The sequence below is a fragment of the Oryctolagus cuniculus genome, chromosome 1, assembly GCF_051225735.1.
Source record: "Oryctolagus cuniculus isolate XC-2025 breed Fujian yellow rabbit chromosome 1, ASM5122573v1, whole genome shotgun sequence".
NCBI classification, from domain to species: domain Eukaryota; kingdom Metazoa; phylum Chordata; class Mammalia; order Lagomorpha; family Leporidae; genus Oryctolagus; species Oryctolagus cuniculus.
Window position 1 is genome coordinate 182,435,844 of NC_142867.1, and position 23,739 is coordinate 182,459,582.

At 39.4% G+C, this 23,739-nt stretch overlaps 1 protein-coding gene across 10 annotated transcripts in view; it reads left to right on the forward strand.

Annotated features, from left to right (window-relative positions):
* The window catches only part of DENND4C (DENN domain containing 4C), a 127,943-nt gene that overhangs the window by 40,588 nt on the left and 63,616 nt on the right, over nucleotides 1-23,739 (forward strand). For 5 of the 10 annotated variants that reach the window (XM_051857424.3, XM_002708081.6, XM_089317616.1 and 2 more), the window contains 5 exons: nucleotides 2,852-3,090; nucleotides 4,256-4,322; nucleotides 5,762-5,820; nucleotides 7,020-7,164; nucleotides 11,929-12,104. In XM_051857424.3, the coding sequence (XP_051713384.3) occupies nucleotides 2,852-3,090; nucleotides 4,256-4,322; nucleotides 5,762-5,820; nucleotides 7,020-7,164; nucleotides 11,929-12,104 (686 nt within the window). Of the gene's footprint in view, nucleotides 1-2,851; nucleotides 3,091-4,255; nucleotides 4,323-5,761; nucleotides 5,821-7,019; nucleotides 7,165-11,928; nucleotides 12,105-23,739 lie in introns of those variants that run through there. The other 5 variants (XM_089317629.1, XM_089317622.1, XM_089317631.1 and 2 more) reach the window with 3 other exon arrangements.

Consider the following 23,739-nt stretch of genomic DNA (forward strand, 5'->3'; position numbering starts at 1 on the left):
AGAAAAAGAGATCTTCCATCTGTTCTTTCAGTCCCCAGATAGCTGCAAGGGCCAGGACTGAGCCACACTGAAGTCAGGAGCAGAAGATTCTTTTGGGTGTTGTCCCGCATGGGAGGTAGGGGCCCAAATACTTGGGCCGTCTTCCACTGCTTTTCCCAGGCCGTTAAAAGGGAGCTGGATTGGAGATGAGGAGTTAGGATGGGAACTGGTGCCCAAACAGGATGCCAGCCCGAGACCTACTTGTTATATAAAGTGTGTTTTAAAAAAATGAAATGAAATGATACAATAAAAAAGAGAAGGAAAAAATAAACAGTATTAGTAACTAAGACAATAATAGAAATTTCAAAATGCAAGGTTACATTAGGAAATTCAATAAAATAGGCGATTTTACTGAAAAAATGTAACCAACAAAGCTGACTCATAAAGATTAAACAAAATACAGCTGTGTCTTTATTCCACAGTCTGTATGTTCACCACCACTGTATTAAACATAACGTTTGCAAAATCTTCAGCATAGTGTCTGGAATATGATAAATACGTGGTCAGTACTATGTTAACTGGATTATGTACAACCAAACTAACTGGCTATCTTAAGAATTATTTATAGGGGCTGGCACTGTGGCACTGCAGGTTAAAGCCTTGGCTTGAGGTGCCAGCATCACATATAGGTGCCAGTTCCAAGTCCCAGCTGCTCCACTTCCAATCCAGCTTCCTGCTAATGCGCCTAGGAAAGCATCAAAGCATCAGAGCTCAAGTCTTTGGGCCCCTGCACCATGAGAAAGACTCAGAAGAAGCTCCTTGCTCCTGGTGTCCTCCTGGCCCAGCTCTTGCTGCCACCTGGGGAGTGAACCAGCAGATGGAAGTTCTCTTGCTGTGTCTTTCCTTCTCTCTCTCGCTTTAACTGCCTTTCAAATAAATATATCTTTTCTTAAAAAAAAAAAAAAAAAGTGCTTAACCTTTTTTGAAGATCTAAGCAAAGCAAATAATAAGGCCACTTGGGGTCTCCTAAGTTGAAAGAAACTGAAAGAGTAAAGGAAATAAAAAGTTTAGATCTGACTGTAAACAGATGTAGTTAATTACATATACATAAATTAACTTAAGGTAGATCAAAGACCTAAATTTAGGAGCTAAAAGTGTCAAACTCTTAGAATAAAGTTTAGAGGAAAATCTTCATGACATTGAGTTTGACAGTAATTTCTTGGATATGGCATTAATAGCATAGGTACCAAAAGAAAAAAGTAGATAAATTGGATTTATCAAAATTAAATACTTTTGGCTATTTAAGAACGTTATTATTATTATATTGGGTAGCAAGACAACCCACAGAAAGAGAATAAATGTTTGAAAATCATGTAGCTGGTATGGTGTTTATAACCAGAATATATAAAGACTTCTACAACTTACCAACAAAAAACTGAACAATCCAATTTAAAAAATGGGGAATGGACTTAAATTGGCATTTCTCCAAAGAAAATATGCAAATATTCAAATAAGCTTTTGAAAAGATGCTCAACGTTACTACTCATTAGGGAAATGCAAATGAAAACCACAGTGAGACATCGTTTCATACACAAAACAAAGCAAGTACTGATGATGTGGAGGAACTGGAACCCTTGAACATTGCTGGTAGGAATGTCGAGTGGTTCTGCTGCTGTGGGAAACAGTTTGATAGCTTCTTCAAAAATTAAACATAAAATGTTATGATCCAGTAGTTCTACCTAAGGAAGCAGTGACTCAGATACTCATATGCCAAAGTTCTTGGCAGCATCATTCACAGTACTAAAGGTGGCAATAACCCAAATGGCCAACAATGAGTAAATGGGATTAAATGAATATATTGATATAGAATATTCCTTCGCTTTTAAAAGGAATGAAATTCGGATAGGTATTGTAACCTGAATCAATCTTGAAAACATGTGAAGTAAAATAAGCCAGATACAAAAAGGCAAATATTGTATGCTTCTACTTAAAGGAGGTACCTAGAATAGGCAAGTGTATAAATATGAAAAGGAGAATACGGATTTCTAGGGATTTGGGGTAGGGATGGGACAGTGTAAACTTATTATTATATTAGTATTATCTAAAAAATTTATTTATTTATTTTGAAAGTCTTAGTTGGAGAGAGATGGAGAGGTCTTCCATCCACTGGTTTACTCTCCAGATGGCTGCAACAGCTAGCCCTGGGCCAAGCTAAAGTCAGGAGCTTTATCTGGATCTCCTATATGAGTGGCAGGAACCCAAACACTTGGGCATCTTCTGCTGTTTTTCCAAGGCCATTAGCAGGGAGCTGGATCAGAAGTGGATCAGCCAGGACAACGTTGCAAACGGTGGCTTTACCTGCTATGCCACAATGTTGGCTCCGAAAATTATTATTTAAAGGGGTGTGGAACTTCTGTTTGGGGCTGTGAAAAAATTTTGGAAATGGACAGTGATGATCATTGTACAGCGCTGTGAAGGTACTTAATGCCTTCAAATTGTGCACTTAAAAATGTTCAAATGATAAATTTTATGTATGTTTTACCACAACAATAAGATCATTAGAGTGTGTTCTGTAGGGTAGCAGCTAGGTAAAAAATTTCACTATATGATTAAAAATGAAAGGAAATTACAAAAGGTTACTGTTCATTTTTGTATAAGTTACATGGTTGATGCATTGCAGGAGAAAAAAAATCTAGAAGGATTTATATCAACATCTCATTATCTGGGATAGAATTTTAGGTGAGTTTTTTTTTTCCCATTTATATGTTTTAGTATGGTCTCTGAGCAAATATTTCTTGTTTTAATAAGGGATAAAGAGAAATTAATTTTTAAAACAAACTGGAATCTTATACCAGAATTCTGTTACTTGTAGGTATATGGAGCTGCCATCCAGTTTTATGAACCTTACTCCCGGGAACTTTTAACAGAGAAACAGCTTATGCAGCTGGGCCTGTTGACACCTGTGGAGAGAAAAGTGATCTCCAAATCCATCAATTCAAACAAATGCATTTGTTTACTTTCACACTGGCCTTTTTTTGAAGCCTTTAGAAAATTTCTTATGTTCATCTACAAACTTTCTGTGTCTGGACCACATCCTCTTCCCATTGAAAAGTATGTATTCTGATGAGAGAGATGTCTGGTGGAAAAACTGGCTGTACAGATATACATTTAATTGTTTGTCTAACCTTATCACAAAGGTTGAAAGGGGCAGAGAGTCACCTTTACTCTGCTTTTTCCCTTATTGCCTTTTTCACCTAAGTCACTGACTAAACTGAAAATTAAAGAGTAGTGGGTAAGGATGGCCAAGTCATTATCTTTTGAAATTTCAATGAAGAAGTAACTCATTGTGTCTTATATGTTCTTTTTCCTATTCATTCTCTGATAGCCAACAGAAAAATAGTTATTAACTACAAAACATCTTTGCACTGATGTTTAATGTAAGGTTTTGGTTTTATTATTATATATATATTATATATATTATAATTCTTCATATTTTCCCCTTTATTTGAAATTTCCTTTGTTATGCAAGGTGAGGGTACTTATCTGAAGCTTTAAAAGTATAATACTGAGTGTAATACTGAATGTGAGGTTATTACAATTTGGTATAGAGATATAGATTCAACTTTAATGTTGTACTCATGGAATACCCATTTAATGGTTCATAGTTTTAGATTTAGCTTTAAACTGTTGGATTAATTTAAGAATTTTTGAAATAAAATTTACTAATAGCCATGTTAGCAATCTTGAAAAATTAAAGTTCTAGGAATAGTTTGTGGAAAAAAAAAAAAGAATCAGTATATGTGCTCATTTTTTTCTTGGTTGAGGTAATACCTACATTTTAGACCCTTAAGAACTTAACTTAGGGAGAAATTTAAAAGCATTACTTATAGGTAGAGAAATACAGGGAGTAGGTGGTTTGCTCAGAGTTGTAGTAGTAATTCTGGAATTAAATTTTGTTCTCTTTTACTGTATTAGTATTGATTTGTTATAGTACAATTTATTGCTCCTTATGTCAGCAGGGATAATCAGGGCTATAAAAATGATTTTCTTTCATGAAAATTATTTTCACCTTCCTGATGATAATTATATTAATATAAACTATGAATCAGGAAATATATTATGCATTTTATAAGTTTAGTGGGCATAAGTATACTTGTATTGAGCAAATAATTATTTAGCATAAGTTTCAGGTAAGTGGGATGATATCTAACATATGTTAAAATCTATGAATCACTTTAGGAAAGTAATTATGATCTTTATTTCAAAAATTTTCCAGGCACATTTCACATTTTATGCAAAACATCCCTTTTCCTTCACCACAAAGACCAAGAATCCTTGTACAGGTAATCAAAAAAGAGTATCTCTTGGGAGAGATCTGCTTATGTTCATTCTAAGCATTGCAGAATGGGTTCTACAACCCTTTGGGGCTAAAAATTAAGGTTCCATGTATAACATAAGAGAATAAGATCAATATATGCAGTTAGTTTTTTGCTGATCAACTTTATGATACTTTGGGTATTCATTTTTGGGATGAAATAATATGTATTCATAACATCCTTGAATTTCCTGATTTTTTAGTTTTACTGAGCATTGTTTCTTTACTAGTGTGGATCCTGGGTGTAAAGAATTGGCATAATTATAATCCATGACATGATCGTTCTTGGTCTATGCATGGCCTTTATGTTGCTAATTTTAATCATCTAAAACCCAGAAATAAGTCATGGGCAAGATCTTAATATCAGAGTGACTAATAAATATAAATAGGAAATCAGCTAACAGAAGTAGGTTATAACAGTGTTTTTCAAGCTGTCTATACCAAAAGACTGGTTTCTTTTTACTTTCAATAAGTGGCAGATCCAGGTGGGTTTACAGCTTATAACATGCAGCTTACCATGTGAGATCAGTATAGACATGAATACACCTATACTCTGTTCATAGACACGACTCCACTGGTATTGTGTTTGGATATGGGAGTGAAGTCAGATTGCTAAAAAAGTTGCTAAATGTTTGGCTCTCCATATACCATCTCTTCCTAAGCCATAGCAGTTTGCATATTGACCATTTATATAGTATTGGTCAATAGAAGCAAGCTATTTAAAAACTTTTCATAAGAAATTATTCACGTTTTATTAGGATTAATCAGAGATTGTTGCTCTTGAATGTATTTCAGTTTAGCAGACATTCATATAAACCAAACAACTACCAAGTGCTTACCGGTCTTTTGAATAAGTTTTATGCTTTTAAAAAAAGATTTATGTTATTTATTTGAAAGGCTGAATTACAGTGAGAGAGAGAAGAGACATAGAAAGAGAGGTCTTCCATCCACTTGTTCACTCTCCACATGGCCACAACAGCCGTGGCTGGGCCAGGCTGAAACCAGGAGCCAGGAGCTCCTTCTGGGTCTCCCACATGGGTGCAGGGGCCCAAGCATTTGGGCCATCTTATGCTGCTTTCCCAAGCACATTATCAGGAAACTGGATCAGAAGTGAAGCAGCTGGGACTCAAACCAGCACCCATATGGGATGCCAGAGCTTCGGTTTTATCCTGTTTTTTGAAAGTATATTCTGAAACTTTTAAGTAGCTGTATTTTAACCAATTAACTGAATCAGAATTCAATCAAATTAACTATTTAGCTAAAAAGAACTAAAACTATCATTTTACATCTTAGTATTTATTTCAAAAAGTATGTCTGCATATTAAAAACTCATTTTCCATTTTACTTTTAGTCTAAATATTTAGATTGCAAAGTTGGTTTGGTTAATTTACTTTTTTTTTTTTAAAGCTGTCAGTCCACGATGCATTAATATTATCTCAACCAGTATCTACACCTTTACCACTAAGGTAATTTATGGTATTTAAAATTATGTGTTTATTAAATTTGGGACAGAATGCTTTAAAATATTTTAGATAGTAAAGTTATATGTTATTTCACAGTTAGATAAGGATAGCCTTAATATTTCTAACTTTGGTACCTGGGAGGATGATGGGGCTATTTTTAAAGTGGGACCACTTAAGAAAGTTAAAAGATTGGCTATAGAGAATACTTCTCTTTTCCTCTCATTTCCCTTCCCCATCCAGTTTATCACTAAATGTATATTCAAAGTGAACTGATTTTAGCTTCCTAAGGTGTCTTGAATCCATTTGCCTTTTTTTTTGCCTGGATGACAATTACAAGCAGTCACACTTCTTGCATATAATCTTTGACTTTTTTTTTTAAGATTTTTTATTATTATTATTATTATTATTATTTGAAAGTCAGACTTACATAAGGGGAGGGAAAGACAGAGAAAGAGAAATCTTCCATCTGCTGGTTTACTCCCCAAATGGCCGCAACGACTGGGGCAGGACCAGGCAGAAGCTAGGAGCCAAGAGTATCTTCTGGGTCTGCCACATGGGTGGTAGGGGTTCCAGGACTTGGGCCGTCTTCTGCTGCTTTCCCAGGCATATTAGCAGGGAGCTGGATCAGACGTGGTGCCTTCATCTGTATCACTATTCCAGGCTAGCTTGATTTCTTAAGTGGAGTATATTATTAATCTCTTAGTTGGTACCCTTTTATTCTCATTTTCCTCTAGTTCTTGACCCACACTTGCAGCAGCATGTACTTTTGGGAATGCAAATATAATTTTGTCATTTTAATTTCAGCCTAATCTTTTAAAATTTTTTTTCACTCTCTACAGTGCTGTTGTCATAAAACATTTATTTCAATTTCTTGAATATTACTATAAAAGCATTTCTTGCTCTAGGGCTTTTGCTATATGTTACTGCTACTCTCTCCTACTAACCTCCATGTGTTTGAGATCAGTTCAGATGGCTGCTTCAGGAAAGTCTTTCCTTATACATGCGCCTTTGTGACCAAAGGAAGCATTTAAGTCACCTCATACTATCTCATTAAATTTGCTACTTTTTGGTTTTCATTAATAAATAAGTTCCCCAAATTAACACTAGATTCTCAATCCATTAATACTAAGGACATAATTTAATAAGAAACTATTAACATGTTTTATCAAAGTAGTTCACAATTGTCTCTTTTTTTTTTCTAGTGGCGCCAACTTTAGCACTTTGCTAATGAATCTAGGTCCTGAGAATTGTGCAACACTACTGCTCTTTGTTTTACTTGAGAGCAAGATTCTCCTACATTCTCTTAGGCCAGCTGTGTTGACTGGGGTAGCTGAAGCTGTGGTAGCTGTAAGTATAGCATTTTCCTTTTAGGACAAGATTACTGACAGAGGGTTTTTTTTTATATTTTAAAGAGATATTTCTTTCAAAGATAACAACTTTGAGTATTATCAGCCTAGTAAAAGTTTAACATACTCATAAATATAATCAAGTTGCAAAGAGAAATAGGAAGTATAAGGAAAATGATGATGATTTGTATTTTAGGAAAACTGTTCATATTTTAGGGTTCTATAGAGAATAGAAACTATATTACATAAGAATAGAACTCATGAGTAAAGCTGATGGTGCTAAATGAAATGCTCTGGCCAATTTCAGCTGCTCTGAAATTATGCAAATAAATTACATGGTTAATGTCATTTTAATTTTTAATCATAATGAGATAATAATATATGGGGAGTGGTTATGAAAATAGAGCAGTATACAATTGTTTAATTCTTAACAAAGCTTTGATAATATAAATAAAATCTTCCTTGTTTAAAACCCCTTGGTAATTCCTACTGTGCTTATGAAGTAGGGTTTGATAGGCCTTTGTGTAGAATTTTATATGTTCCTTTTCCCAAACTTATCTCCCATCAGTTTTATATAAAATATTTGACTCTCTCCCCATTTTAAGAATGTAAGTCTCTTGGAAGTAAGGATCCAGTCTCTTATTTACTGGTGTATTCTCAGCACTTACTACACTTGTCTAGTGATGTAGACATTCAGTAAATACTTCTTAAAACAATGAATGGAGTAGGTCTCCAGGAACTTAATCTGGTCAGAGAAATAATTGCTGTGAGGAATGAAAATAATAATAACCATATGAGATAGTTTATGGATGGGATTCTCACTAAATGTTACTTTTCTAAGTCTACAGTTGCATGTAAAACAAAAAGTTATGAAGATACTGCTTCATGTACTGATCAGTTTTAAGAACTTCCCATTCAAATATTCCTTCTTCAAACAATAGTATTTATCCATGCTCCTTTGTCAGTCTTTGTAGCCCTTTATTGATTGATTTTCAGCAATACAGAATAAGAATAGGTAGAAAATGTAATGTAGAATTGGTAATTTTATGGAAAAAGCAAGATTATATGAGGTTTATGTAACTGATTTTAGAATACTGAATTGCATGCAAAATCATATTTAAATTGGGATTTGGTAGTTAGGCAAGTTACCCTTGAAGAAGAAAAATTGGAAATGATGGTGACAGGATGAATGCTTTAAACACAATGATTTGAATATCAAAGAATTAATAGAGACTGGTAGCAAAAATTGATGAAACCTCTAAGTGCTTTTTGAAAAATAACTATGTGGGGCCGGCGTTGTGGCGTAGTGGACTAAGCTTCCACCTGTGGTGCTGAAATCCCATATGAGCGCTGGCTGAAGTCCCAGCTGCTTCACATCTGATCCAACTCTTTGCAATAGCCTTGGGAAAGCAGAAGAAGATGGCCCAACTTCTTGGGCACCTGCAGCCACATGTGAGACCTGGAAGAAGCTCCTGGTTCCTGCTTCGGATCAGCCCAGCCCCAGCCATCGCGGCCATCTAGGGAGTGAACCAGTGGATGGAAGACCTCTCTCTCTATCTCTCCCTCCCTCTGTAACTCTGTCTCTCAAATAAATAAATAAAAATCTTTTTTAAAAAGAGAATAAAAAAGAACTATGATTATGTTGCAGAAGTCAGTGGTGAAGAGGATATTATATTTTGCTGTCTCATCGTTCAGAGGTTTCTGAGATAGTGCAGGTGTAAGATAATCTGAAGTCTTTGCTCACTATGCTTCAGATTGTGCCCAGGAATCCTTCAGATCCTGCTTCAGGAATATGAAGCAATCTCCATACCTTAAGGCCTTTGCCAGGCTGTACCTTCTCTTTGAAACCCTCTTCTCCTTTGATGGTCTCCCTGGCTAAATCCCTCACATTCTTTAGGTTTCAGGTCACTCTTGTATTTGTTCTAATATAATCTGCTTTTCTCTCTCTTGCTATGAACTCTTATGACTTTCACATGGCTTTACTTGTCTTTTTTTTTTCCTCAGCACTTACCGATTCCTGATGTATATATTTCATTTATTATATCTTGTTTATTTTCTACTTCTTGCTAGACCAAGTGTTAGCAAACTGTAACCAAATACTGCCTGTCACCTGTTTTTTTAAGTACAGTTTCAATGAAACATAGGCTGTTTGTTTACATATTGCCTATGACTACTTTCATGTATTAATATGATAATTAAGTTGTGACAGAGACAGTATGGCTTGCAAGGCTTAACATATTAACATAGAAAAAGTGTGCTGACTCTTACCCTAGACTATGCATGCCAGGAAGGCAGGGATCTTTGTTTCATTCACGTTATGGTCTCATCTAGAACAGTGCTTGGCATATAGGATATGTCTAAGTATTTGTTAAATAAATGGATTGAAGACAAGAATTGCAACTCTAATAATAATCTATAATTATGCAGGAGTAGTGAATGCTATAAGCTGTTTTTTATTTATTTATTTTATTTTATTTATTTGACAGGTAGAGTTATAGATAGTGAGAGAGAAAAGTCTTCCTTCCGTTGGTTCACCCCCCAAATGGCCACTACAGCTGGAACTGCGCCGATCTCAAGCCAGGAGCCAGGTGCTTCTTCCTGGTCTCCCTTTCGGGTGCAGGGTCCTAAACACTTGGGCCATCCTCCACTGCCTTCCCGGGGCACAGCAGAGAGCTGGACTGGAAGAGGAGCAGCTGGGACTAGAACTGGCGTCCATATGGGATGCTGGCACCCCAGGCGGAGGATTAACCAAGTGAGCCTTGGCGCTGGCCCCTATAAGCATTTTTTTGGTTATGAGGGAAGATGGATAAGCATGAGAACTGAATTGGACATTTTTTTTTTTTTAAGATTTATTTATTTATTTAAAAGAGTTACAGAGAGGCAGAGGCAAAGAGACAGAGAGAGGTCTTCCACCCGCTGGTTCAATCCCCAAATGGCTGCAACGGCCAGAGCTGCGCCAATCCGAAGCCAGGAGCCAGGAGTTTGTTCTGGGTCTCCCACATGGGTGCAGAGGCCCAAGGACTTGGACCATCTTCTACTGCTTTCTCAGGCCATAGCATGCTGGCACTGCAGGTGGCAGCTTTACCCACTATGCCACAGCGCTGGCCACACTGAATTGGACTTTAAAAGACAGCAGGGGCCAGCGCTGTGGTGTTGTGGGTAAAGCCACTGCCTGTAGTGCCAGCGTTCCATATGGGGGCCGGTTTGGGTCTCAGCTGCTCCAGTTCTGATCCATTTCTCTCTGTTATGGCCTGAGAAAGCGGGCCTCAAACTGGCACTCAGTATGGTGCTGGCATGCTTAACCTGCTATGCCACTTAGCTGGCCCCAGAAAATGTAAAAATTTGGTGTCAGGCTTGACTGAAGTTGAATCATTGTATATATTTGTAAGGATTTATTTGATAGGCAGAGTAACAGAGTGAGAGAGGTCTCCATGCACTGATTCATTCCTAAATGCCTGCAAGGAGCTCCTGAGGTGAGGAGCCAAGAACTCCATCCATGTTTCCCACTTGGGTGGCAGGGACTCAATTATTTGAGCCATTATCTGTTGCCTCCCAGATTCATTAGCAGAAAGCTAGCTAGGAAGACAGAGGTGGACTCAATCTTTGGCATTACAGATACGGGATGTAGACATCTTAGACGGTGGCTTTGCCCTCTGCACCATAATTTATATATTGACTTGAACAGTTAGGAAAATTTCAACTGACTATTACTATCAGTTGGTTTTCAAAAAGAAATTTTATTTTGGGGCCGGTGTTATGGTGTTGCGAGTAAAGCTAACACCTGCAGTGCCAGCATCCCATATCAGCGCCAGTTGGAGTCCTAACTGATCCACTTCTGATCCAGCTCTCTGCTATGGTTTGGGAAAGCAATAGAAGATGGCCCAAGTCCTTGGGCTCCTGTATCCTTGTGGGAGATGTGGAAGAAGCTTCTGCTTCTGGCTTCAGATAGGCCCAACTCTGGCCGTTGTGCCCATTTAGGGAGTGAACCAGTGGATGGAAGACCTCATTCCATCTCTCTGCCTCTACCTCGCTGTAACTCTGCCTTTCAAATAAATAAATACATCTTTTTTTTTTTTTTTTTGGAAATTTTATTTTATTTATTTGAGAGGCAGAAAGAGAGAAACAGAGGGAATTTCCATTTGTTTGCTAACTCTCCAAATGCTGGGAGCCAGGTTCTGGGACATTCATCCCAGGTCTTCTGTGTGGGTAACAGGGACCCAAAAACTTGAGGCCTTTCCTGCTGCCTCCCAGTGTGTGCAGTATCAAGAAGCTAGAATCTGGAGCAGAGTGGGGACTCTACCCCAGGTACTCTGATGTGGGATACTAGTGTCCCAAGTGGTGTCATTACTATTGCACAAGAATCAGACTTTTAATCCTTGGTACTTTTACTTGGATTTTGGTTAGAAGCTATTTTGAGAATTAACGCATAGGAGTTAAAGATTCTAAGTTTGTTTTATGATTTTTTGAACAATTTTATCTCTGTTTTGGTTCTTTCTTTAAAATGGAAATGTGAATTTTGTATAGGTATTAGAAGAATTAAAATACAAAGAGCAGTTAGCTTTTTTATGTGCTTGTGATGATTGTCATGCTTTAAAATTGTAAAGGATTTCTTAATATTTTAATGTCATTTAATTGTGGAATGAAGTTTAAAGTGGAAACAAAACTAGATTTAACTGCCTTTCAGTGGTCCCTTTTCAGAAATATTAATTATATAATTTTGTTGAAAATCTAAAATTTGGTTAATTTTTTAAAACTTTTTCCCCAGATGATCTTTCCATTTCAGTGGCAATGCCCATATATTCCCCTTTGTCCTCTTTCACTGGCTGCAGTGCTTAGTGCACCTTTCCCATTTATAGTTGGAGTTGACTCAAGGTATTTTGATCTTCATGACCCACCACAAGATGTTGTTTGCATTGACTTGGATACGAACATGTTATATATGTAAGTTGATTGATTTTATATTATCTCCCATTTTATGTTTTTGGCACATTAGAGTTCTTTGAAAGCATCTAGAGATGTGCTATTTTTGAAAGTTATTAAATGTTCATCTTTAATACAGCAATTCTCAAGTAGGTATTGGTATTTGAGAAAGTTGGATGGTTTGAAAAAATTATGTATAGTATTATATTAGGTTGCATTTGAGTTAATAATGGTAACAGTAATATTACTAACAGTAAGTAGGAGATGTTTGTGTTTATCAAAAAATATTTTGAGTTTGAAAAATGGCTAAACTGCTTTTAGAGCTCAAGATAATATGCTTCTAGGTTTAATTCAAAATCTATATGTAAGTAAACTGAGTTTACCTGTTTGAAGTAAAGTTACACCATTTCTTAGTTGTCAAGATTTGAATTTCATAAGGATCTATTCTTTACCAGCTGCAGATTGTATTTGCTAGAGATGATAAATAAGCACAGCAGTGGTAAACTTGAGGATTCAGAGAATGGCATAACCTGCTATAAATAAAATAGTGCTAGAGGTATGCTTAAGAGCATGCCCTGCCCTATCCTTCAACAGTAGAAAAGGTGGGAGAGGGCAGAAAGTACTGAAAATTCTTAAATGTTGGTGCAAACTTTCTGATTCTGGAACACTTTCATTCTTTACTATTTGATATTTGAGACTGACAGAAAATGAATAGAAAAAAATTTTGGGTGAGGCCTTAGTAGTCATAGTAGAATGGGTTGAGAAAATATCCATATGAGAATTACTTAAGAAAGAAAGAAGACACCTGTTGTAACTTAATACAATAATTTTGGAATGTTTTGACTATTGTATTTTCAAAGTGTATAGCTATGGTTGTTCCTTACTAAGTATTTTTAGATTTACTTATAGCCTGGAATTAATGTACCACTAAATGGATTAAATAATTTCTTCTTTTTTAGTGTTTTGTCTCATTTACTTTTTTAAAGTTTTTATTTTATTTATTTGGAAGGCAGAGTTAGGGAGAGAGGGGAAGAGAGAGAAACAGAAATCTTCTATTCACTGGTCATCCTAAATGACTGCAAGGGCCAGGGCTGGGCCAGGCTGAAGTCATGAGCCCAGAACTCCATGTGGATCTACCACATGGCTGCAGGAGCCCAAAGATTTGGGCCATCTTCTGCTGCTTCCCCAGGCGTATTAGTAGGAAGCTGGAATAGAAGTGGAGCAGCCAGAACTCGAACCACCACTCATATGGTGTGCCGGCATCTCAGGCAGCTGTTTAACTCAGCTGCACCATAATGCCAGCCCTTTTAAATTATTGTTTTCTATTTATTTATTTTGACAGGTAGAGTTAGACAATGAGAGAGAGAAACGTCTTCCTTCCATTGATTCACCCCCAAAATGGCCGCTATGGCCAGCGCACTGTGCTGATCCGAAGCCAGGAGCCAGGTACTTCTTCCTGGTCTCCCATGCGGGTGCAGGGGCCCAAGCACTTGGGCCATCCTCCACTGCCCTCCTGGGCCACAGCAGAGAGCTGGACTGGAAGAGGAGCAACTGGGACTAGAACACGGTGCCGGCCCCTAAATTATTCTTTTTTTTTAATAATTTTGAATGGCAGGGCATTGTGCCATAGTGGGATAAGCTGCTGCTTGCAATACCGCCAACCCATGTGGGCACTAGTTTGAATCCTGGCTGTTCCACTTCTGATCCAGCTTCTTACTAATGGCCTGGGAAGGCAGCAGAGGATGACCCAAGTGCTTGGTCCCCTGAAGGCAGGTAGGAGACTTGGAGGATACTCTGGCTGTTGTAGGCATTTGGAGAGTGAACCAGCGGATAGAAGATTATTTCCCTCCCTCTCTCTCTTTCTCTCAGTAACTCTGCCTTTCAAATAAATAAATCTTTTATTTATTTATTTTTTTTAATTTCACAGATGGAGTTAGACAGTGAGAGAGAGAGAGAGAGAGAAAGGTCTTCCCTCCATTGGTTCACCCCCCAAATGGCCGCTACAGCTGGAGCTACACCGATCCGAAGCCAGGAGCCAGGTGCTTCTTCCTGGCCTCCCATGCAGGTGCACGGGCCCAAGCACCTGGGCCATCCTCCACTGCCCTCCCGGGCCACAGCAGAGAGCTGGACTGGAAGAGGAGCAACTGGGACTAGAACCCGGTGCCTGGAGTAGGCGCCATGGCTCACGTGGTTAATCCTCCACCTGGGGCGCTGGCATCCCATATGGGTGCGGAGTTCTAGTCCCGGCGCCCATATGGGATGCTGGTGCCGCAGGCAGAGGATTAACCAAGTGAGCCATGGCACCGGCCCCCAAATAAATAAATCTTTATAAAAAATAAAAATAAAATAATTCTGAATAGTTTGTTCAGTTGTATTTCAAGAACTATGAAAAGATATAGATACATCGATAGAGGACTATTTGAGTAATTCCCCCAAAGATTAAGGAATAAAATATTAGAAATAATTTGAGGCTGGCGCCGCGGCTCAATAGGCTAATCCTCCACCTTGCGGCACCGGCACACCAAGTTCTAGTCCTGGTCGGGGCGCCGGATTCTGTCCCGGTTGCCCCTCTTCCAGGCCAGCTCTCTGCTGTGGCCCGGGAGTGCAGTGGAGGATGGCCCAAGTGCTTGGGTCCTGCACCCCATGGGAGACCAGGAGAAGTACCTGGCTCCTGCCATCGGATCAGTACGGTGCACAGGCTGCAGCGGCCATTGGCGGGTGAACCAATGGCAAAGGAAGACCTTTCTCTCTGTCTCTCTCTCACACTGTCCACTCTGCCTGTCAAAAAAAAAAAAAAAAAAGGCAAGAAAGAAATAATTTGAAACCCCTGAGTAATCCTTCTTAACCATATCTTGCTCTTGTCTCCCAGAGGTAATCATTATTTTGGATTTGGTATTTATCATTTCCATGTATTTTGAAAACATTATAAAGTTTTCCAAGAATTACTTTTTTCTCAGCATTCTTTGTGATGTTCATCATGAAACTGATGTTCATACATGAAACTCATTTGCAGTGACCATCAGTATTGATGGACTTACGGGTTATATCTAGGTCTTTGCAATTAAGAACAAAGTTGTTATGATCATTATTGTACATATTGCCTTGAGTATATGGCCAAGAATTCCTCTGACGCATATACCTATTGGTAGGAGATGAGTTGCATCTTACTTTAATAAGTAACACCAAATTACTCACTGAAGTTTAGTACCTATTCAGCAGCAGATGATAATTCTGTTTGTTTTAATCCTTGCTAATATTTTTTTTGTTAGTTTGATTTTAATGGTACCTGCTGTGTGTCTTTAATTCACATTTACCTAATTAGCAGATTGAACATTTTAATTTCTTCTTTTCTTTCTTTTTTTTTTTTTTTTTTAAGATTATTTATTTACAAGAGTTACAGAGAGGCAGAGACAGAGTGAGAGGTCTTCCATCTGCTGGTTCACTCCCCAGTTGACCTCAACAGCCAAAACTGCTCTGATCTGAAGCCAGGAACTTTTTCCTGGTCTCCCACACAGGTGCAGGGGCCCAGGGACTTGGGACAGTTCTACTGCTTTCTCAGGTCACAGCAGAAAGCTGGATCGGAAGTGGAGCAGCTGAGACGCTGAGACTCAAACCGGTGCCCGTATGGGATGCTGGTAGTATAGGCGGCGGCTTTACCTGCTACGCCATAGCACTGGCCCCTTTGTGTGTGTGTGTGTGTGTGTGTGTGTGTGTGTGTGTGTGTTTTAAGATTAATTTACTCATTTGAAAGGCAGAGGTACAGAAAGAGGAAGAGAGAAATAGAGAATCTTCCATCCACTGGTTCACTCCCCAAATGGCTGCAACACCAGGCCAAAGCCAGGAGCTAGGAGCTTCTTTAGTATCTCCAATGGGGTTGCAGGGGCTCAAAGCACCTGGGCCATCTTCTGCTGCTTTCCCAAGTGCATTAATAGGGAACTGGATTGGAAATGGAGCAGCCTGCAGATGGCAGCTTAACCTGCTACACCGTAGCACCAGTTCCTATACATTATATTCTCTATCAACTATTTGCTAGAATATAGAAATGCAGGCCGGCGCCGTGGCTCAATAGGCTAATCCTCCGCCTTGCGGCGCCGGCACACCAGGTTCTAGTACCGGTCGGGGCACCAGATTCTGTCCCGGTTGCCCCTCTTCCAGGCCAGCTCTCTGCTATGGCCTGGGAGTGCAGTGGAGGATGGCCCAAGTGCTTGGGCCCTGCACCCCATGGGAGACCAGGAGAAGCACCTGGCTCCTGGCTTCGGATTAGCGTGATGCGCCAGCTGCAGCGTGGTGGCCATTTTAGGGTGAACCAACAGCAAAAGGAAGACCTTCCTCTCTGTCTCTCTCTCTCTCTCACTGTCCACTCTGCCTGTCAAAAAATAAAAAAGAAAAAGAAAAAAAGAAAAAATAAATTAAATATAAAAAAAGAATATAGAAATGCAGTTGTCACCGGCATTTTGGCCAAGTAAGTAAAGCCACTGCCTGCAATGCCAGCATCCCATATGGGCACCACTTCAAGACCTAGCTGCTCCACTTCCAATCAGGCTCCCTGCTCACGTACCTGGGAAAGCAGTGGAGGATGACCTGAATGTTTGGGTCCCTGTACCTACATGGGAGACCCAGAAGAACCTCTAGGCTTCTGGGTTCAGCCTGGCCCAGCTCCAGCAATTGCTACCACTTGGACAGTGAACTAATGGATGGAAGATCTCTGACTTTCCTACTCTTTCTACAACTCTGCCTTTCAAATAAATAAATATTTTAAAAAATGCTGTTGATTTTTATTTAGTGATATCATATCTAGCAATTTAGCTGAATCCTCTTAATTTGTCTGTTTTTGGTAGGCATTTTGACATAGTGATTAAGATGCTATGTGGGATGTCCACATCACATATCAGAGTACCTGGGTTCTAGTGCCCGTTATGCTTCTGATTCAGCTTCCTGCTACTGTGTACCCTGACATGCAGTAAATGATAGCTCAGATACTTTGGGTCCCTGCCCTGCACCACTCTTGGGGACTCAGATTGAGTTCTAGGCTTCTGGCTTCAGCCTGGCCCAGCCATGGCTGTTGTGAACATTTAGGGAGTGAAGAACCAGATGGAAGATTGATATCTCTCTCTCTCTCTCTCTCTTTCACATAAATTTAAAAAGGAAAATAATATAAAAAATTTTAGATTGAGTTTATGGCTATAAGCAGTCATATCTACGAATTTTATAATTTGTAAAAATTTCTTAATATTCAGATTAGGATTGCTGATATAATGTTGAATAAGAAGTAATGATAGCTAGTATGTTGTCGTATTTCTGACTTCAAAAGGAATTCTTTAAGCAGTCATTATTATGATTATTGCTTTATAACAGGGATTGTTGCCTAGCTCAAGGCCTGTTTTTATAAGTAAAGGTTTATTGGAACATAACCACACATTTATGTACATATGGTTCATGGTTGTTTTCGTCAGAACAGCACATTTGAGTAGTTGTGATATAGCCCATATGGCCTGTATGCCTAAAATATTTGCTGTCTTTTAAAAAATTGATTTTTATTTTTAATTTGAAAGTCAGAATTAGGGAGAGACAGAGAGTGATCTTCCATCCACTGATTCACTTCCCAGATGGCTGCAGTGGCCAGAACTGGGCCAAGCCAAAGCCAGGAGCTGGGAACTTCTGGGTCCCACGTGAGTGACAGGGGCCTAAGGACTTGAGCCATCTTCTGTTGCCTTTTTTTTTTTTTTCTTTTGACAGGCAGAGTTAGACAGTGAGAGAGAGAGAGAGAGAGAGAGAAAGGTCTTCCTTTCCGTGAGTTCACCCCCAAAATGGTCGCTATGGCCAGCACACTGCGTCAATCCAAAGCCAGGAGCCAGGTGCTTCCTCTTGGTCTCCATGCAGTGCAGGGCGCAAGCACTTGGGCCATCCTCCACTGCCTTCCTGGGCCACAGCAGAGAGCTGGACTGGAAGAGGAGCAACCGGGACTAGAACCGGGGGGGGGGGGGTAGGGGGCCGGCGCAGCAGGCGGAGGATTAGCCAAGTGAGCCGCGGAGCCTGCCTGCTGCTTTTTTTTTTTTTTTTTGGAGGGAGCTGGATTGGAAGTGGAACAGCCAGAACTTAAACTGTTGCCCATATGGGATGCTGGCATCACAAATGTCAGCTTTACCTGCTATGCCACAATTCTGGCCCCTGCTTAGCTTTTGTAATAATAATTTTCCCACTCTGTCCTGGGTTTTGATTGCTTAATAATAAATTAAGAAAATTTCTTCTGGCACATAGATAATTATTAATTTTTTTAAAATCACAAATGAACTCAAATACTTTCTGTGCAGCTAATGTGATGAGCATTATATTGTTCTCCTTTACTCTGTATGTGGTCAGTTACATTATAAAATCAATCAGTGGGGCTAGCATTGTGACATAATGGGTAAAACTGCCACCTGCAATGCCAGCATCCCATATGAGTATCAGTTAATGTCCTAGTTGCTCCACTTCCAATCCAGCTCCCTGTTAATGGCCTAGGAAAGGCAATAAAGAATGACCTTAGTGCTTGGGCTGCTGCTACCCAGCTAAGAGACCTGGAAGAAGCGTTTGGATTCTTTCTGACCCAGCCCTGGATGTTGTGGCCATCTAGAGAATAAACTAGCAGATGGAACATCCCTCTCTGTAGCTCTATCAAATAAATAAGTAAATCTTAAATTGTTAGTAATAAAATAATCCTTAATTCCTGAAAGGAACATCATCACAATCTTATTTTTTAAATCCTAGTAGATTAAATTTGCTAAGAATTTAAAATGGTTACATTGATGTTTATGAATGATATTGCCTCATGTATGACTTTAGCTGGGTATAACATGTTTGGAATATAATATTTTCATTTTCAAAGTTTTTTTTTTTTTTTAATTTTTTTGACAGGCAGAGTGGACAGTGAGAGAGAGAGACAGAGAGAAATGTCTTCCTTTTGCCGTTGGTTCACCCTCCAATGGCCACCGAGGCCGGCGCACTGCGGCTGGCGCACCGTACTGATCCGATGGCAGGAGCCAGGTACTTCTCCTGGTCTCCCATGGGGTGCAGGGCCCAAGCACTTGGGCCATCCTCCACTGCACTCCCGGGCCACAGCAGAGAGCTGGCCTGGAAGAGGGGCAACCGGGACAGAATCCGGCGCCCCGACCAGGACTAGAACTTGGTGTGCCGGTGCCGCAAGGCGGAGGATTAGCCTAGTGAGCCGCAGCGCCGGCCCCCAAAGGGTTTTAAATATTATTTTCTTCTTATTTTTGATTTGACTCATATATTACTTAAAAGTGTACCTTTGGATTTCCAGAGTGTGTTTGTTTTTAAGTTGCAATGGCCAGGGCTGGGCCAGGCTGAAGCCAGGAGCCTGAAACTCTACATCAGTAGCAAGGGCCCAATTTCTTTTGCACCCACATGGGAGACCTAGATGAAGCTCCAGGCTCCTGGCTTTGGCCTGGCCTACCACCAGCCATTGTGGCCATTTGGAGAGTGAACCAGTGGATGAAAGATTCTCTCTGTAACGCTGCCTTTCAAATGATAAATAAATCTTAAAAATATAGATGTATATATTTGATTTTCAGCATTCTTACCACAAAATAAAGAGTAAATATCTGAAAAGTTATGATGTGTTAGATTAATTGTGGAAATTATTTCTCAAAGTATATCACAACAACATGTTGTGTATTCTGAATACATATACTTTTTTACTTGTCAATTATACCTCAGTAAACCTGGAAAAAAAAAGCCTAGATCCTGGCCCCCCACCGACACACAACAAAGAAAGGGAAAAAGAACAGTAACTCAGGTGACTAGTGGACAGAAACAGTAATGGAGGGAGCAAGTACTGTAGTCTGAAGACCTCAGAGTCACATCTGCATACAAATGTATATATTCTGTTTTCAAAAAATTATTATTTTAAAAAATTATTCATTTGAGAGATAGATGAGAAAGAGAGGGAGAGAGAGAGGAAGAGTATGCTACCCCATTTGTTGGTTTGCTTCTCAAATGCCTTCAGTGGTGGGATAGTAGGATGGGGAAGCTGAGGAAACTGAGTCACTTGAGCCACAACTGCTATATACCAGAGTCTGCATTAGCAGGAAGCTAAAGTTGGAACCTGGTGTTGATTATGAAGCTGAGGCATTTGGATTTGGGATGCAAACTTGTGGAATAACCGATAGGCCAAATGCCCATCCCACAAATGTTTATATTCTTGATCTAGCAGGTTCTACTTCTTATCCTAAAATTTTATTTTTCATGAAATGATGTTTGTGTATGGTTTCTTACTACAGCATTTCTTTAAAATAGGAAGAAAGAATTCAGGTGTCCCAGTCTTGTTAGACAGTATGTCTGTTCTGTGGAGCACTACTAACTACTATTACTATTGTACTGTAATCATTTTAAAATGAGTGTGAGTGGTTTTATGTTGGGAAAAATTATAGAAGATTTACTATTAAATAAAAAAGTTGATGTATAATTTCGTATTACAGAGTGCTGCAACTTATAGAAAACAAAAGGCATGATATTTATACATATTTATTTTTGGCAGCTTTTAGAATAAAGAATCGTTGAAAATGGGCACAGGAAATTTATCATTTTTTGGGGGGGGGGAGGGAGCAGAGCATATGGGGAACAAAGGAATGTGAATGTGTTTAAACTTATTTTCGAATTATATGACCGTAGTAACTAAATTTTTGAAACTTACAGTGTAATGATGACTTTGTTGGTTGCATTTTGTAGGTACTTTGACATTTGCTTTCTGATTTTAAGGCTATGTTATGAGGTATAGTCAAGTTCAGAATTTTCCTGTTCTTCAGTTAAATGACTTTTAAAAAAATCTGAGAGGCAGAGAGAGAATGAGTAAGTAAGAGGGTGTGCAGGAGCCCTCCCCTGTCTGCTAGTTCACTCCCCAAAAGCCTGCAATGGCTGTGGTTGAGCTGGACCAAAGCGGGTAACAAGGAACTCAGTTCAGGCCTTCCTGTGGGTAGCAGGAACCCAATTACTTGATACTTAATATTAATTAATTAATTACTTGATACTTGATACATTAGCATTACTTTCCAGGAGCTACATTACTAGGAAGATGAAATTAAGAGCCAAGGCAGAGTATATAACCAAGGTACACTGATGAGAGTGTCCTAAGTCATGGCTTAACTGCTCAGCTGAATGCCCTCCCCTAAATGAATACTTCTGTTATTTATTTATGTATTTAATCTCTTAATCTTCTTGTTATTAGTCTGTGTGCTTTTTCTGACATCAATACGATTATATTTGTTGTATCTTTCCCATCCTTTTAATTTCAAATTTTTTCAATATATAGTATAAACTGGTGGTATATATTGCATCTGACATTGAAGAATCTTTTTCTATATATTATTGTGTGTTTGGATAGCAATGTTCCATCTTATTTTTATAGTTTTTGTTCTGCCTTTTCAGTATTTTTTTTCTTCCTTTGGATTAAGTAAATTCTATTTTTCTTTTCTACTTAATTGTTTTTTACACATATATAGTGTGTATATAGCTATTTATATATATAATATATATACTTATGTTGTATATTATTGGTTCTCCTTAATAGTTTAATGTGAGTACTTATAGCTAAAATTTAGTATTTTATTCCCCTTCAAAATAGTAAACCTTCAACTATTACTGGTATAGTATCAACAGTGAATTTTATGATTGACAGTCCTTTAGATTAGAAAAAATACTGTTTATCAATATATGATATTCCAAGTTAGGTCTATTACTATACTCATTTTGCAGACAAGAAAATTGAGTAACAAATTTTTAAAAAATATTTATTTATTTATTTGAAAGTCTGAGTTACACAGAGAGAGAGAGAGAGGTCTTCCACTGGTTCACTTCCCCAACTGGCCACAACAGCTCCGAAGCCAGGAGCTTCTTCCAGGTCTCCCACATGGGTGCAGGGGCCCAAGAACTTGTGCTGTCTTGTACTGCTTTCCCAGGCCGTAGCAGAGAGCTGGATCGGAAGTTGAGCAGCTGGGACTCAAACCGGTGCCCATATGGGATGCCAGCACTGCAGGCGGCAGCTTTACTCGCTTCGCTGCAGCACCAACCCCGAGTAACAGACCTAAGTCATACAGATAGTAAATGTCAGAACCAGGCTACAAACTGAGGAAAATATGAACAGTGTTTAATTTGGAGATTTAAAAAGCAGCACTAAAATATTTAGACAGTGATCATTTAGAATGAGAGATGTTGATCAGAATTAAATTTGACACATTATATTTAAGGTACATTACAGTTTCATAGATGTTAGAATATTTGACATTTAACAACACTTGGCACATGGGAAGAGTTGGCTCTTATTTTAGTTAGTTGTCCTTCCAGAGAGGATATTATGCTTTGTTTTTATGCTGGTAACATTAGCAGCTAAGGAATACCTAAAATTACTTTTGATGGAGTTTCTTGGACCCTGCTGGTAATGTGTAGTCGAACCCTAAACAGTTGGCAGGCCTGTTAACAAATCTCAGGGGACATCTGTCTCGCCTCCTCACCGCATTTTTTTTTTTTATTTTTATTTATTTATTATTTTTTTTATTTTTTGACAGGCAGAGTGGACAGTGAGAGATAAAGACAGAGAGAAAGGTCTTCCTTTGCCGTTGGTTCACCCTCCAATGGCCGCCGCGGCCAGCGCAGTGCAGCCGGCGCACCGCGCTTTTCCGATGGCAGGAGCCAGGTACTTCTCCTGGTCTCCCATGGGGTGCAGGGCCCAGGGACTTGGGCCATCCTCCACTGCATTCCCTGGCCACAGCAGAGAGCTGGCCTGGAAGCGGGGCAACCGGGACAGAATCCGGAGCCCCGACCGGGACTAGAACCCGGTGTGCCAGCGCCGCAGGCGGAGGATTAGCCTAGTGAGCCGCGGCGCCGGCCCTCCTCACCGCATTTGAAATCCAACTTGAACTAACCGCTCAAAGGTCTCAGTTTTATCTGGGGTTCCCAGTTCTAGCACCTTACTTGGTAGAAACCAAGACTTTGTCTCCTGGCCTCTGAGAGGACTTTAGTGTTGCTCTAATTGATCTCCCCTCCCCTCCCCTCCTCTCCCCTCCCCTCCTCTCCTCTCCCTCCCACCCCTCCCCTCCCCTCCTCTCCCTCCCACCCCTCCCCTCCTCCTCTCTTCTCTCCCCCCCACCCTCCCCCTCTCCCTCCTTTCCTCTCCACTTCACCTCTTCTCTCCCATCATCCCTCCCCCTGCCTCTTTCTTTCTTCACAATTTATTTATTTATTTGAAAGGCAGAGTTACAGAGGGAGAGAGATATCTTCAGTCTGCTGGTTCACTCCGCCATGGCCACACTGACCAGCAGTCTGGAACTCCATCGGATTTTCCTCATGGTGGCAGAGGTCCAAGTGCTTGGACCATCTTCTGCTTTCCCAGGCCATAGCAGAGAACTGGATCAGAAGTGGAAGTGGCAGTGGTAGCTTGCCTTGCTGTGCCATAATGTCTGGCCCATGTTACTTTGATTTTCAACCCCTGAAGACTTCACTGATTTTCTTATCAGCTGAGCTATGACTTTAAAAGTATTTTATATTTGTGTCAGCTTTTCTGAAGAAGAGAGGTTTTCAAGCTATTTCTGCTATATTTTATATTCTACCAGTATAAAATTCTAGAAACTTTTAGTAATGCCTTTTAAAATGTACATCTCTGTGT